At 41.0% G+C, this 16,121-nt stretch overlaps 2 protein-coding genes across 10 annotated transcripts in view; one reads left to right on the forward strand and one right to left on the reverse strand.

Moving 5' to 3' along the window:
* Positions 1 to 13,657, reverse strand: part of SLTM (SAFB like transcription modulator) — a 54,512-nt gene extending 40,855 nt beyond the window's left edge. For all 9 annotated transcript variants that reach the window (XM_034938847.3, XM_034938845.3, XM_034938843.3 and 6 more), the window contains exons 1-2: positions 13,496 to 13,657; positions 12,446 to 12,533 (exon numbers count right to left, since the gene is read on the reverse strand). In XM_034938847.3, the coding sequence (XP_034794738.2) occupies positions 12,446 to 12,533; positions 13,496 to 13,657 (250 nt within the window). The remainder of the gene's footprint in view (positions 1 to 12,445; positions 12,534 to 13,495) is intronic.
* A 200-nt stretch (positions 13,658 to 13,857) lies between these two features.
* RNF111 (ring finger protein 111) overlaps positions 13,858 to 16,121 on the forward strand; it is a 163,866-nt gene continuing 161,602 nt past the window's right edge. Inside the window, exon 1 of the mRNA XM_063596689.1 lies at positions 13,858 to 14,559. The gene's annotated coding sequence lies outside the window, so the exon portion shown is untranslated. The remainder of the gene's footprint in view (positions 14,560 to 16,121) is intronic.

A 16,121-nucleotide genomic window follows, 5' to 3' on the forward strand; every position in this document is an offset into this window, starting at 1 on the left:
AGCCTGAGAGGTTAAATACCTTGCCTAAAACTTGAAAATGGTGCTGTCAGAACTGAAGCCAGGATTTCGTGACCAATCTTGAATTCCTGCCACTATATCTTATTATGACCTGTATAAAACACATTATTCTAATAAGGAGTGGTGAATTAATTCAACTTAATTATCTTTGAGGCCGGGCGCAGTGCCTCATGCCTGTAAACCCAGCAATTTGGGAGGCCAAGGAGGGCAGATTGCTTGAAGCCCGGAGTTCGAGAGCAGCCTGGCCAACTAGCAAAACCCCACCTCTACTAAAAAATACAAAAAAGTAGCTGGGCATGGTGGTGCACGCCTGTAATCCCAGCTACTCAGGAGGCTGAGGCACTGGGTTCAATCACTTGAACCGGGGAAGTGGAGGTTGCGGTAAGCTGAGATCGCCCCACTGCACTCATGCCTGAGAGACAGAGCGACACTCTGTCTTGAAAGTAAAATAAATAAATAAGGCTGGGCACAGCAGCTCATGCCTGTAATCCCAGCACTTTGGGAGGCCAAGGTAGGTGGATCATCTGAGGTTAGGAGTTTGAGACCAGCCTGGCCAACACAGTGAAACCCCATCTCTACTAAAAATATAAAATTAGCTGGGCATGGTGGCACATGCCTGTAATCCCAGCTAATTGGGAGGCTGAGGCAGGAGAATCACCTGAACTGGGAGGTGGAGGCTGCAGTGAGCCAAGATAGCAACGCAGCACTCCAGCCTGGGCAATGGAATGGGACTCCGTCTCAAAATAATAAATAAATAAATAAATAAATAAATAAATAAATAAAAATTTTTTGGCTGGGCATGGTGGCTCACACCTGTAATCCCAACACTTTGGGAGGCAGAGGTGGGCAGATCACGTGAGGTCAGGAGTTCGAGACCAGCCTGGCCAACACAGTGAACCCATTCTTTACTAAAAACACAAAAATTAGCCGGGTGTGGTGATGGGCGCCTGTAATCCCAGCTACTCGGGAGGCTGAGGCAGAATAATCCTTTGAACCCAGGAGGTGGAGGTTGCAGTGAGCCGAGATTGCACCAGTGCACTCTAGCCAACACAGCGAGACTCCATCTCAAAAAAATAAAAAAAAAATTTTTTTTAAATAAAGGTATTATCTTTGAAATGGCAGTCCTCAGCATAATGACAAATTGCATAGTATGCACACTCTGTGTCGAATTTCTCTTCTTTTAGTGAAAAACAGGAAAATCAAATTACACTTCAGCAACAAAAACAGCAGTCATTACTATTGAAGTGGCATCTATGGTCCAGGTGCTAGGATAAATTCTTCATATGCATTTATGTACTTGTATTTTAAAATTTTATCCTCACAACTACTCTGAAACAATTATGCCCCTTGTACAAAAGAGACACTAAGTCTGAAAAATTAGATTACAAAGCTAGTAAATGGCAGTGCTTCAATTTAAATGCAGCCCAATTTCCATTCCTCAAAACCATTCGATCTCTGAGGAGTTACAATGTGCCAGTTGTTTAAAATATTATCTCTTTTAGTGTAAACAGAAGTTCCAAAATCCACATTTATGAAATTTTAAAATGTGAGACTCACTTGCCCAATGACGATGACGCACAGGCAACAAGAGGCAGCACTGGGGTATGTAAAAATGGTCTAACTTTGCTGTCCCATACTGTTTCCAACAGCTGTTACAATACAGTCACACTGGACATTTAATGTTTCAGCTTGTAATCTTAAAAGACATTAGGACAAGATTGTCAAACAGTGATGAAACTGGAGTAACAACCTGATAGATACATAGTATTCAAAAAAACTGAAATCTCACATTAGCTTTGGACTGCTTTCATAATTTGCAACTTTTGGCTTGTTTTACACATCGTAAATTACAAACTTTATACATGGTAAATATTGTTAACTTCTTTTTTTTTTTTTGGAGACAGACTCTTACTCTGTCATGCAGGCTGAAGTGTAGTGGCATGATCTCAACTCACTGCAACCTCCGCCTCCCAGGTTCAAGCGATTCTCATGCCTCAGCCTCACAAGGAGCTGGGATTACAGGCGCATGCCACCACCCCAGCTAATTTTTGTATTTTTAGTAGAGACAGGGTTTCAGCATGTTGACCAGGCTAGTCTCGAACTCCTGACTCCAGCCGACTATATTGTAATTTCTTATTTTGTGAAAAAACACTTCCCCTCCATACAAAATATAACTCATTTTAAAAAGCTATGATGTTGCTAGGTGAGGTGGCTCACGCCTGTAATCCCAGCACTTTGGGAGGCCGAGGTGGGTGGACCACTTGAGGTCAGGAGTGTGCAACTAGCCTGACCAACATGGTGAAACCCTGTCTCTACTAAAAACACAAAAAAGTAGCCGGGTGTGGTGACTCATGGTTGTAATCCCAGCTATTTGGGAGGCTGAGGCAGAAGAATTGCTTGAACCCGGGTGGTGGAGGTTGCAGTGAGCCGAGATCATGCCACTGCACTCCAGTCTGGGTGACAAGAGCAAAACTCTGCCTCAAAAAAAAAAAAAAAAAAAAAAAAAGCTATAATGTTTATCAGCCAGCTCAGAACCTAGTACAACACTATATATAATATTTATATAATATATAATATGTATAGTATATAATATACAATATGCATATTATATATTATATATGTATATAATATATATTATATACATATAAAATATATTATATACGTATAAAATATATATTATATACATGTATAAAATATATTATATATATGCGTATATAAAAATATATAAAATATATAATATAAAACCGATATTCAAGCATTGTATCTTTCTTTTTTCTTTTTTTTTTGAGATGGAGTCTCACTCTGTCACCCAGACTGGAGTGCAGTGGTGTGATCTTGGCTCACTGCCACCTCCATCTTGTGGGTTCGAGCGATTCTCCTGCTTCAGCCTCCCAAGTAGCTGGGATTACAGGCACGTGCTGCCACCACATCCAGCTAATTTTTGTATTTTTAGTAGAGATGGGGTTTCACCAAGTTGGCCAGACTGGTCTCGAACTCCTGACCTCTAGTGATCAGCCCACCTCAGCCTCCCAAAGTGCTGGGATTACAGAGGTGAGCCACTGCACCTAGCCGCATTATATATTTTCTGACTGATAATGGAGTAAGTCCTATGCTGGACACATGGAAAACAGGTCGGGCATGGTAGCTTGAACCTGTAATCTCAAACCCTTTGGGAGGCCAAGGCAGGAGGATTAACTGAGGTCAGAAGTTCAAGACTAGTATGGACAACATGGTGGAGCCCCGTATCTACAAAAAAACACACAAATTGGCCAGGCGTGGTGGTGTGCACCTGCCATCCAGCTACTAGGGGGGCCGATGTGGGAGGATCCCTTAAGTCCAGGAGGTCAAGAATGCAGCGAGCCAAGATTGTGCCACTCAATTTCAATCTGGGTGACAGAGTGAGACTCCTCAAAAACAAACAAATAAATAAAATAATCTCTAAAAGTTAAAAACAAGAAAACAAGGTCTGGATTTCTATTTGGCCCAACTGGGAGAAAGGGGTGACATGGCAGTTCAACTAACTTTGTGTGTAACCCCATCCTGTCAATACATCCTGTCACTACATCTGCAGGTCCCTAACTTTTGTAATATCACACACGAGAAAGAATTTTAAAGACCAAATCACCCTTAAATTCCGACAAGCAGCACTATCTTCAGCACATTTTTGTAGAGTCAAGTAACCATTTATGTCTACCCCATTTAAACCTTTGCTATCAAAGCTCCTACAGCAAATCAACTAAATAGTTTCACCTCTTTTGTCCTACAGGGAATCTAGCAACTGCCACAAAACTGTGAAAGTGGCATGACCAGGATAAAGGAACTAACTGAAAGTGTAAGGCAGATTGAAGCCAAACCTTTTTTTTTTTTTTTTGGAGACACTGTCTCGCTCTTCTTGCCCAGGCTGGACTGCAGTGCAGAGGCGCTATCTTGGCTCACTGCAACCTCTGCCTTCCGAGTTCAAGCAATTCTCCTGACTCAGCCTCCCGAGTAGCTGGGATTATAGCCTCATGCCACCACACCCAGCTAATTTTTGTATTTTTAATAGAGACAGGGTTTCATCATGTTGGCCAGGCTGGTCTCGAACTCCTGGCCTCAAGTGATCCACCGGCCTCGGCCTCCCAAGGTGCTGGGATTAGAGGCATGAGCCACCACGCCTGGCCTGAAGCCAAACTTTTATGCTTTGAGGAAAAAACTACAAAATAAATTGGGCAGTAAACATAATCTGAATAACAAAATAAAAAATGAAAGCAAGATTAACCTATCACATCCTAAACTATCATAGTAGTAACATAGCTATTTTGAAATGACAAAAACAAAATCTAAAATATAACTTGCATGATTTGAGGGCCTAAAGTAAAATGGCAAAGTAAAAACGTATATACCAGAGAAAGACAAGACTATAAACATTTATGTAGCATAAATTTGTATAAGTCCAAAAATTCTTAATGAAACCCTCTGAGATATGTTTCAGAATTCACAATTTTCAGATTTTAGAAGAGTAAAACGTTGCATATACTATTGATTAAGTTAAACTTCCCAGTGGCTTCTGGAACAGTATTTCACAATCACAGAAACATTTTGTGCAATGAAATGTAAGCAGATTCACATCAAATGGGATAAGTCAAGACTATAAATAACTTTTGCCACCAAACTTAAGAAGAAACTTTCAGTTTTCAGAACTTTTTGTATTTGAGAATTCTGAGGATTTTGGATGATAAATTGGCTTTCTCCTCCAAAGGCAAATTGGTCTTTATAAGGGTTTGCAATTTTCCTTTTCCTCCAAAGGCAAACTAGTCCCTAAAATGGTTTGCAATTTTCCTTTTTAAGTTCAGAAATACCTCCCAAACAAAAACAAATCCCACTTAATAATTAGTTTCTTTTCTTTGAGACAAGGTCTTGCTCTATCGCCCAGGGTGGAGTGCAGGGGCAGTCATGGTTCACTGCAGCCTCAACCACCTGGGTCCAGGCAATCTTCCTGCCTTGGCCTCCCAAAGTGCTGGGATTACAGGCGTGAGCCACTGCTCCCAGCCTAAGGAAATTTTAAAATCATTTTGCCAAAATACTTTATGGCTGAGTAACTTTTCCCCTTAAACATTCACAAGAGCTACGATAAAATGTTTAAAAAAAAAAAAAAAAAAAAAGCTTAGTTATAAAATTTCTGTTGCAAGGGAGGGGAAGATTAAGAAGATATGCCAAACTGAAATGTTTCCAGCAACAACCTCTCCCCAATTGCATGGAGTGTCTTAATCACAGGCCATGCCTTGTATTGTTTGCAAGTGTTTTAGCTTCTCTTCTATTAAATTGACATTTTACTAACAAAATCATTTTTCTGAAAGGCCTTGTACATTGTCTTAAACACAACAGTCATACAATAGGTCACTCTGAGTTTTTTGTTTCTGTTTTTGTGGCAGGGTCTTACTCTATTGCCCAGGCTGGAGTGCAGTGGCACAATCTCAGTTCAGTGCAACCTCTGCATCCTGGGTTCAAGTGACTCTCCCGCCTCAGCCTCCTGAGTAGCTAAGGTTACATGTACCCAACACCACGCCCAGCTAGTTTTTGTATTTTTAGTAGAGATGGGGTTTCACCATGTTGGCCATGCTGGTCTCGACCTCCTGACCTCAAGTGATCCACCCGCCTCCGCCTCCCAAAGTGCTGGGTTTACAAGCGTGAGCCATCCCACCTGGCCCAATAGGTCACTATGAAAAATTACTACAAAGATAATTCACATTCATTATAATAAACCTTGAATATGCCAAAGGTATATTTTTCAAATCTTTTACATTAATTATCTAAAGATGAACAGAATAAACATTCCCGGCACACTCCTTCAGGCAGGTGTGCCTACAAACACAAGACTGTCAAAGGTAATTTAACTGGGTTCTTAATGAATTACCTTTCTATTCTACCAGTAAAAAGAAAATAGTCCTGCTTAACTCTCAGCACCGTTGTGAGAATCAAATAAAGCAATGTAGAAGTTTTCCGAAAACTGAAAAGTATATAAAATAATCTAGAAACTGACCAGCAGAGAGATGAATAAAAATGATGCTAAATTTCAAGCTTTAGTTTAGATTAGTTAGTTCTTAACTCCAGGTGTATGTAAGAATCACCTGGGGAGCTTTTAGAAAATACATACTGATGCCTGGGCCCCCAACATAACAACCCAAACCAACTCTATGGGGAATGAAAGCCTGCTATCTGTATTTTTTAAAATTCAAATGACTAACGCAGAGTGCAGATCATGAGCCACTAAGACAAGTGAATCTATTTACAGAAGCTGTTGAGAAGAATATAGACGGAAGGTTATTGTTTTTTGATTCTCCAGACTACAGAAATATTTAAGTTCTATCTACCTTCAACAAAACACCATGTATGGTGTGAATCTATTTTAGCTGTTGAAAAGGGGGGAAAAAACCTTTAAACATAAACCTCCTGTAAGTACTTGCACATACACCTACACAACTTAGATCAACATGTGTTGTAATATGAAATGTGCTTTATGTGGTTGATTACTATATTAGATTAACTTTTAGAAAGCTTTACAGAGTAAACATGTACTTAATTATAAACATGTATATATATATCATACGTAAAATGCTACATATGATAAATTCAGGGTGGTGGGATTACGGGTAATCTTCACTTTTTTGTACTTTTCTGGATTACCTTTTTTTTTTTTTTCTTTGAGTCAGGGTCTTGTTCTGTCACCCAGGCTGGAGTGCAGCAGCACCATTTCGGCTCACTGCAACCTCCTCCTCCCAAGTTCAAGTGATTCTCCTGCCTGAGCCTCCAGAGTAGCTGGGATTACAGAACATGCCACCACACCTGGCTAATTTTTGTATTTTTAGTAGAGAGGGGGTTTCACCATGTTGGCCAGGCTAGTCTCGAACTCCTGACCTTGTGATCCACCCACCTCGGCCTCCCAAAGTGCTGAGATTATAGGTGTGAGCCACCGCGCCTGGCCAAATGTATGTTTTAATGGCTGCAATAAAAGGGCTAATTTTGTGAAATGAAAATGACATATACAACCTCTGAGGTTGGACAGTATTCCAGCAAGGTTCAGAGGCTTTTCAACACAGCATCAATGTGGTAAAGAATAAAAGGATGATGCAATGATTCATGTGTTCTAAAAGTAAGTATATTTTATATATCAATGTGTAAGGAGAAGCCATTATGCTCTTGAGAGAGGCACCTTTAAAAAAAAGATAAAAACTATTAATCCCTGATATACCTGCTTCTTACAAAGAAATATGCAATTAAAATAGGCACCAAAAGAGATACTTCTTTTTTTTTTGTTTTCTGTTTTTTGAGACCAAGTTTCTAAAGATGAACAGATTATCTAAAGATGATGATCTTGTTGCCCAAGCTGGAGTGCAATGGCGCAATCTCAGCTCACTGCAACCTCTGCCTCCCAGGTTCAAGAGATTCTCCTGCCTCGGCCTCCCAAGTAGCGGGGATTACAGATGCGCAACACCATGCCCGGCTAATTTTTTGTATTTTTAGTAAAAACGGGGTTTCACCATGTTAGCCAGTCTGGTCTCAAACTCCTGACATCAGGTGATCCGCCCACCTCAGCTTCCCAAAGTACTGGGATTACAGGCGTGAGCCACGCGCCTGGCCCAAAAGAGGTATTTCTAAAAGCAGTTAAGAAAGCCCCAAAAAGGCCCTCAGTATTCATTCAACAAATATTTTTTGAGCACTTATTACATGCCATGCTCTACACCAGGCACTACAGAGACAGAGGTAAATGAAAAACTATGTCCTGGCCTTCAGAGCTTTCAGCCTTTCAGGTACCTAAGAAATATCTATAACAATTATACGCCCAAAGTCCTCCTCAATGCCACAGTTCTGATTAAAGTGTTACTTAACATCTGAACATACTACAGCTGGAGGAAAAAAGCTAATTACAGTACACTATGATACTGTGTTATATGAAATGTGCTTTATATGGCTGATTACTACATTTAATTGATACCAGTTTTAGAAAGCTTTACAGAGTAAACATGTACTTAATTATAAATATGTAGTCTGTGGTATTTTCCACAAAAAATTATACATTAGATGTTTGGCCAAACCTATAACCTCAAAATATATTTGTTTCTATAGGAGAAAAATCAGATTGTACACATCATTTTTAGTCTTTTTAAAGCTGCCAGGTATTGCAAATTAGTTTTAATGTCGGTAAGTATTGCATTACATATAGTTCTAAATACTGTACTGATTAACCACATCACTTTTGCTGAAGTTAATTGGTGACTTTAAAGGTTGAAATTTTAAAAGAAAAGGATATGCCAGCATCAGGTAAACCAAAAGTCTTTAAATCTATAATCTCTAAAACAACCTAATGAGAAGTTAGCTCTACCTGTTTAACTACTTTTTAAACACACACCCAATTAATATAACCGTAAACTTCAATGGGTGAAGCTTTCTCCTAAGTTACTTATTTAAAAGTTCATAACAAAGAGAGCGTGAAGACTCAGGAAAGCCATTCTAAGATACAAACATCTACTCTATTAACTACATGTAAAGGAATTTTATAAATATGTTGATATAAATGTCAGAGCCCACTATAACATTATCAACATTGTTTGTGCTTGTAATAGCTGCATTTAAAAAATATTCTAGGAGAAACTTAAAAATGTAGGTTCCTTTCCCTCTAACCTCTCTAAATAGAATCATTTTAACATACATTTTTAAAAGAAAGTTACCCTATAGTTATTTTATAAAAGAATAAGCTCAATGTTTCACCAAAGTATTTTTTCCATACCTATGAAGCTTCTCTCTTGTCATTTAACTTTTATTTATTTATTTATTTATTTATTTTATTTATTTATTTATTTTATTTTTTATTTATTTAACTTTTCCTGACCAGCTATTATATATTATGTCTTGCTGATGTCTACATAATTACCTCTAAGTAATCCCCTTCTTGGCACTTTTCGTTTTCTAATAATTTGTGCTGAAGAAAAACGATACTGATTTCCTATGAGCTTACCTGTTGCTTCCTTAAACATCATTTTAGTTAAACAGAAAGCATTTTCTTCTCATTTTTGTCTATATAATTATTAAATTTCAGAACTAAAAGAGCCTTACAGGGGACCTAGTAAAATTTCCAGTTTTACAAAAGAGAAAACAGGCGCACTGAAGGAAAAGTGGCATAACCAAGATGAAATTATTTTCAATGTAGATACCAGTAAGTAAAACAAGATCTGGCAAAAAGAATTGAATGTAGTAATTCAGCAACTTGATTGAAAAACTGATTATCAGCCAGGTGCGGTGGCTCACTTTGGGAGGCCGAGGCGGGAGGATTACCTGAGGTTGGGAGTTCAAGACAAGCCTGACCAACTGGAGAAACCCGTCTCTACTAAAAATACAAAATTAGTTTGGAGTGGTGGCGCATGCCTGTAATCTCAGCTACTCGGGAGGCTGAGGCAGGAGAATCGCTTGAAACCGGGAGGCGGAGGTTGCAGTGAGCCGAGATCACACCATTGCACTCCAGCCTGGGTGACAAGAGCGAAACTCCATCTCAAAAAAAAGAAAAGAAAAGAAAAACGGACATCACATTAAAACAATATTTAATATCTCCTTGGTTTTCAAATCTGTTCATTATTGATATTTTAGTAAGTTTCCCTATACAAATTTGGTTTCTAAAAGTTATTATTTAAACAACTTAATTCTTTTTTAAAATAGAGATAGGGTCTCACTATGTTGCTCAGGCTGGTCTTGAACTCCTGGACTCAAGCGATCCTCCCACCTTGGCCTTTTGGGATTATAGGCATGAGCCACTGCACCCGGCCTAAAATAATCTTATCACTTTGTAAAATGGCAGAGAAAACATCTCTGCCATTTTAGAACTCTGCCATTTTAGAAGGCTAGAAATGAGTTGGTATGACGCATTTAAGCAAAACTGGCTCTAAAGATGATCAGTAGCGCTTGGAATTTGAGACACGCATTCTTTAATAAGTAAACTGGGTTCAAAATCTCTCATATTAAAAATAATAAAAATAAAATAATTGAATCAATAAGCATCTTTATTGTAAATTAATTCAAACTGTGTTTGGAGTTGGAGATTTACATTATATTCTTTGTAATTCACAAGATTTTCATAACAATGATAGCCAGAATTCAAGAAGACTAGAGCTTTTTGTCATGCATCTCTTAGAATGAGGCCTGCTACAAACATATGATTAAATGTTACAACTTCTTTTTTTTTTGAGATGGAGTCTCATGCTGGAGTGCAGTGGAGTGACCTTAGCTCACTGCAACCTCCACCTCCTGGGTTCAAGCGATTCTCCTGTCTCAGCCTCCCCAGCCTCCCGAGTAGCTGGGACTACAGGCACGCGCGAAACCACGCCCAGCTATTTTTTTTTTTTTTTTGTATTTTTAGTAGAGATGGGGTTTGGCCATGTTGGCCAGGCTGCTCTCGAATTCCCGACCGCAGGTGATCCACCCGCCTCAGCCTCTCAAACTGCTGGGATTACAGGCGTGAGCCACTGCACCCGGCCCCCAAATGTTACAACTTCTAACTGAATACCTTAAGACCTCTTAACATCAGAGTTATGGAATAAAGTTCAAGTATAACTCATACAAAGAAAAAAATTAGCAAACATACTGATAAAAATAAATAATGTTTACTTATTTAAAATGTTGTGGTGGCACATGCCTGTAGTCCCAGCTACCAGGGAGGCTAAGGTGGGAGGGATCACTTAAGCCCAGGAGTTTGAGGCTGCAAAGAGCTAGGCACCACTACACTCTAGCCTGGGAAACAGAGCAATACCCTATTAAAAAAAAAATATATATATATATATATCATATATGATATATATACACCTATATATAATCTATATATCATATATATACCTGTCATAAAATGTATTGAAAAAACCCTTAAAATTTTATATTGCTGAAATTATTTCTAATAATAAGAGATAAATGATGTTCCTAGTCAAAACTGAAAAAGGGATATACAGAGAAATTAAAAGTAGGTGAGAAAGGAATAAATCATGTTTATTTTCAATGCTAAAATAATAGTCAACTCAAACAACCTGGGACTATGATTAATACACAGTACCTGTCAAACTAGCACAGCATGCTAGGTAAAAGATATGAATCAAAACTACTGCAAGACACATGGTTAATTCCTGATATACTTATTTCTGAATTTCTATCGTTTTCCATTTTGAAATAACCTCTGGTTTGTTAGCAGTCTTCTCATGACAAGCTTCTTTAAATACAGAAAATGTATCTCTGAAAGTGATACACTGAGTCAGAGTTATCTTAAAAGCTACCTTTAAGATAACTTTTTTACTTCTCTAAACTACATCCCCACCTCTCCCAGGGAATGCTTATTAGCCCTTTTCAATTTCCTTTGGCACAAACAGGGGACTCTCCTAACCTAGGAAGACTTAAAATAGTGAGTTGTCCTCATCTCTGATACCCAGGTGTGCTTAAGGTCAAAATTTAATATTCCCTTTTCAATATTAATCCATTCATTTTATTTTAGTTGCAATCATTCAGTGGTTGGGAGTAACACTTGGATCACTTAAAGTAGTAAAGAAAATTAGATTACAAAAAATGCAGCAGCTGTTCATGACAAACTCTGCATGAAAATTGTAGGTAAAGACCAGAATCCAGATATATCATGTCCACCCTCTGCCACTGTCCTTATAGGAGGGAGAAATTTGCAGTTATTCAAATAAAGGTTTCATTTACCAAGAAGCTTTAAAAAATACCTAAGTTCCATTCATACTGCAAAACGTTCATTTAAAACCACTTTTAGCTAGTCACTAAATCATTATATCCTAGAAATAAATATATTCTGCTCTAGCTTAAAAGTTACAAAATAAGAATCTTTAACATCCCTGTAATTTAAAACTTTTTAAAGCGAATTAATCATGGATTTTTCCCTCTACCTTGTTAGTATGATTGGTGAGGTCTTTTTGAATTTCACTAAAAATTAGGAGGTATAATGGCATAAATGCAAATTAAGTTCACCAAGTCAAACAAAGTACTAAACATAAAGGTTATAGAATTTTAATATACTAAAGAAAACAGCAAGGAGGCAAGGTAAAAGATTTGGTAGGAATTCCATCAAAACTCTGCCAATTGTGGGGCAAGGTAGACATGTGTTGAACTGTATTTTATTCAGGTCTTCACACTATGAAGCATCATTACACAACTTGACTTTGTAATTTTTTCCGGAAGCAATAAAGAACTGTTCTCACTTTCTAATCAGCTTCAGCCGAATCTTAAGGGCTACAAGTCACCCAAAGCCTGGCAACAGTAACTTTTCTTCCTTGACCCAAGAAGGCAGAGTGCCAGAGGGAAATAGCAAAGAGTAGCACTATATAAACAGGGCAAGAGGCACAAGAGCAGAGGCAAGTTATATAACCAAAATATATTTTAAAACATGTTCATAACTCGTAACAACCTTTGCCTTTAGTTGGTTTCTTGTTTGGAGTATCAGTTGAAACAGTTAATTCAATATTATCTGGATCGCCTCCTTCCTCTTCAATAGCCTACATTAGAAAGAGAAGTTAATATGCTACACAATCTATCTAAACTTATTTTATAAAAACGAAATGAAAAAAAATTTAGCAAACCTCAAGCCTCAAGACATTAGAATTGCCAGTCATTTCATCAACCGACTTCAAAAATGAGCAATTAAACTACACGAGAGAGTGAGAGCAACTTTCAGGGGAAAAAAATCATTAGGTATCAAAATCGCAAGGAGTTTTAAATTCTACCGTGTCAAGATAATTAAATATCACATCATACTGGCCAAAAATCTAAATATGTTCTATTGCAGAAAAGTTGCTAGCTACTAAAGTAAATAACTAAAAAGAGTTTTCCTAGTTTCTGTAATGCAAACTTACTGCTCCTCTGCTACAATTCCAACGCTCACTCAAATAAACCAGAAAGCTAATCAGGAAAGAAAAAGTAATTATTGAGCTGATGCAAAAACTAAAAGCCTAGTGGAAAACAAACTCTGTCACCCACCCATCAACTCCCACTACCAATTCCCCCTCAAGATGGGGAAGAAACGGTTGGGCACAATTAAACGGTAACTTCGCAGAAGTCACCAAAGTAACCATTCCCTCTGAGGCCAAGAAATGCACACGCTCACCATGGCTAAAGGCTGGGGACCCAGCGCCTCCCAGGTCTCCGCGATCGCCCTTGGGAGGCCGCGCCGGCCGGCCGCAACCCTCGCAGCCTGGCGGGGACGTCCCGGGGAGGCGGAGGCACGCTGGGCTGCGGTGGCCGGTCCCTCGCAGGCCCGGCCCGGCCCGGGACGCGGGGCGGGGGCACCGCGGAAGGGTCCCCGTCCTCCACGCTCGCGGGAGCCGCCCCGGGCCTCCCTACCATGCCGTTCCGCAGGTCCCAGCGGCTGCGGGCAGCCGGAGGCTGCGGCGGAAGCGGGGCGCCGAGGCGCGGCCTAAGTTCCCCTTCCCGGTCCTTTCCGGTCCTCGCCGGGCCTCACCTGCTTGAGTCGGGAGATGAGCACGGTCTTGACTCCGGTGATGTCTAAGTTCCGCCGCTTCAGCTCGGACTTCAGATCGATGACCCGCAGATCGGTGATCTTTTTACCTTCCGCCTGACCCGAGGCGGCCGAGGCTGCCACCGCACCGGTAGTGGCAGCCATCTTAGAAGAGCAGCGCGCTGCCGAGGCAGCGAGTGGGCTGCAGGGCGGCGGCAGCAGCGCCAACTTCCACCCAGGCCTCGGCGGCCGCCGGCGCCGCGCAGCGCTGCGCACAATGAGCCGCTGGCCCCTCCCCCGGTCCGCCACCCTAGCGCAACCTGCAGCAGCCGCCAGCACCCGGATGACGGCCGCGCGTGCGCGTTGGCGCAGGGACCGGCAGCGGCGCGCTCGGTCGAGCGGGCCGCGGCCACTTGGGCGGTGCGCTCCCTTGTGTGAACTGGGAGGTCAGGCACGTCCTACCGCAGCAACGTCCGCCGCGCCGCCGTTCTCTCGTCGCTTCGTTAGCCATTTTCTTGCAACGTCTTGAGTCTTGAGCAACAACGATGTGCGGGCACTGAATGACATAGTGCGCGCGTTACTCAACACAAACCGAGGGGGCGCGTGCGCGCGCTGAACCTCTCAAGGAAATACTTTATCAGTTCTGCTGAATAATCGAAAAATTGTCGCCGGTGTGCACCAACGAACTAGGTTCCCCGAGTTCCATTCAAAAGACCTCAAAGCAGTTCTAGGGCTGTTAGTCCAAAGAATAGGAAGGGCTGGCCTTTGACACATGGCTCATTGGCTGTCTCAGGAGAAAACATCATCGCCCTGCCCATGGCAGCTTAGGTTATTCTAGGGCTGCCCTTCCTCACTTGAAAAACAGGAAAACTTCTTTCTTGTTGGCCTCAGGTTTGCTATCCTCCCCGGTAGACCTGATGGCTCAACACGAAATTGTTCAATGAATGAGAAAACTAGCTTATAAGTACTTGTTGCCGTTATCATATAGTGTGTTCACTATTTTGCCACCCAAAATTTGGGATTCCAAGAACAGTGAGCATCTTCTTATGGAGGATCGGCCTGTACAAGTGAGTACCTATTTGTAATTTTACCTTGTGTTATTCATTATCAAAGTGCAAGCATTGATAAAATAAAACGATTCTATAAATTCCATAAGGTGATTATGATGCACAATTAACTATACTGTATTTCCTGGTTTTACAACTTAAATTCCTGAGATCTGACTCACTTTAGGTTACTTTTTCTGATTGGCTCAAAAAAAAGGAACACTGGACATTATAAAAGAATACCTGACATTAGGGTAGTTCTTTACAGTTTATAAGGCACTTTGACGTACAGTAACCCCCTTAATCCTTCCCAAGTCTGTCAAGTAAATCTCCGTGAGGCTTAGAGAGATTAAATGACTTGCCCATGTTCACACAGCTGGTATGTGGCCGAGCTGTGCTCAAATCCCAGGCTCCTGATTCCAAATCCAGCTCTGTCTCTGCTACAACATTGGATTCACAATAATAGAAGTTTAGAATGCAAGACTCCTTAGAAATCTTCTGGCCCATCACTTGAGGTCAGGAGTTCAAGACCAAACTGGCCAAGATACAGGGTTTAGTAGAAACCCCGTCTGTACAAAAAATACAAAAATTAGCCGGGTGTGGTGGTGAGCACCTGTAATCCCCGCTACTCGGGAGACTGAGGCAGGAGAATCACTTGAACCCGGAAGGCAGGGGTTGCAGTGAGATCCGGCCGCTGCACTCCAACCTGGGCAACAGAGCAAGATCCTGTCTCAAAAAAAAAAAGTCTGGGTGCTGTGGCTCATGCCTGTAATCCCTGCACTTTGGGAGGCTGAGGTGGGTGGATCACTAGAGGTCAGAAGTTCAAGACCAGCCTGGCCAACATGGTGAATCCCCATCTCTACTAAAAATACAAAAAATTAGCCGGGCATGGTGGTGCACACCTGTAATCCCAGCTACTTGGGAGGCTGGGGCAGAAGAATCGCTTGAACCCAGGAGGCGGAGGTTGTAGTGAGCTGAGATCACACCATTGCACTCCAGCCTGGGCAACAGAGCTAGACTCCGTCTCAAAAAAAAAAAAAGAAAAAAAGAAAAAAAAATCTTCTGGCCCAGCCCTCAAGATTTTAAGAGATTTATCTGGGAACTTACAGTTACACTCTCTCTTTTTTTTGTTTTTGTTTTTATTTTTATTCTTTTGACAGGGTCTCACTGTGTCACCCAGATTGGAGTGCAGTGGCGTGATCATGGCTCACTGCAGCCTCAACTTGACTCCCAGGCTCAAGTGATCCTCCCACCTCAGCCTCCTGAATAGCTAGACTACAGGCGCCTGCCACTATGCCTGGCTAATTTTTGTATTTTTTGTAGAGACAGGGTTTCACCACGTTGTTGCCCAGTCTGGTCTCGAACTCCTGGGCTCAAGTGATCCTTCCCCCTCAGCCTCTCAAGTAGCGTGCCAGCACACCCAGCTAATTTTTCTTTTCTTTTTTTTTTTTTTTTTTTGTAGAGACAGGGTCTCACTATGTTGCCCAGGCTGGTCTCAAATTCCTGGGCTTACACTATCCTCCTGCTTCAGCCTCCCAAAGTGCTGGGATTACAGACGTGAGCCATCACACCTAGCCCGAATA

This window comes from Pan paniscus, chromosome 16 (genome assembly GCF_029289425.2).
Source record: "Pan paniscus chromosome 16, NHGRI_mPanPan1-v2.0_pri, whole genome shotgun sequence".
NCBI classification, from domain to species: Eukaryota; Metazoa; Chordata; class Mammalia; order Primates; family Hominidae; genus Pan; species Pan paniscus.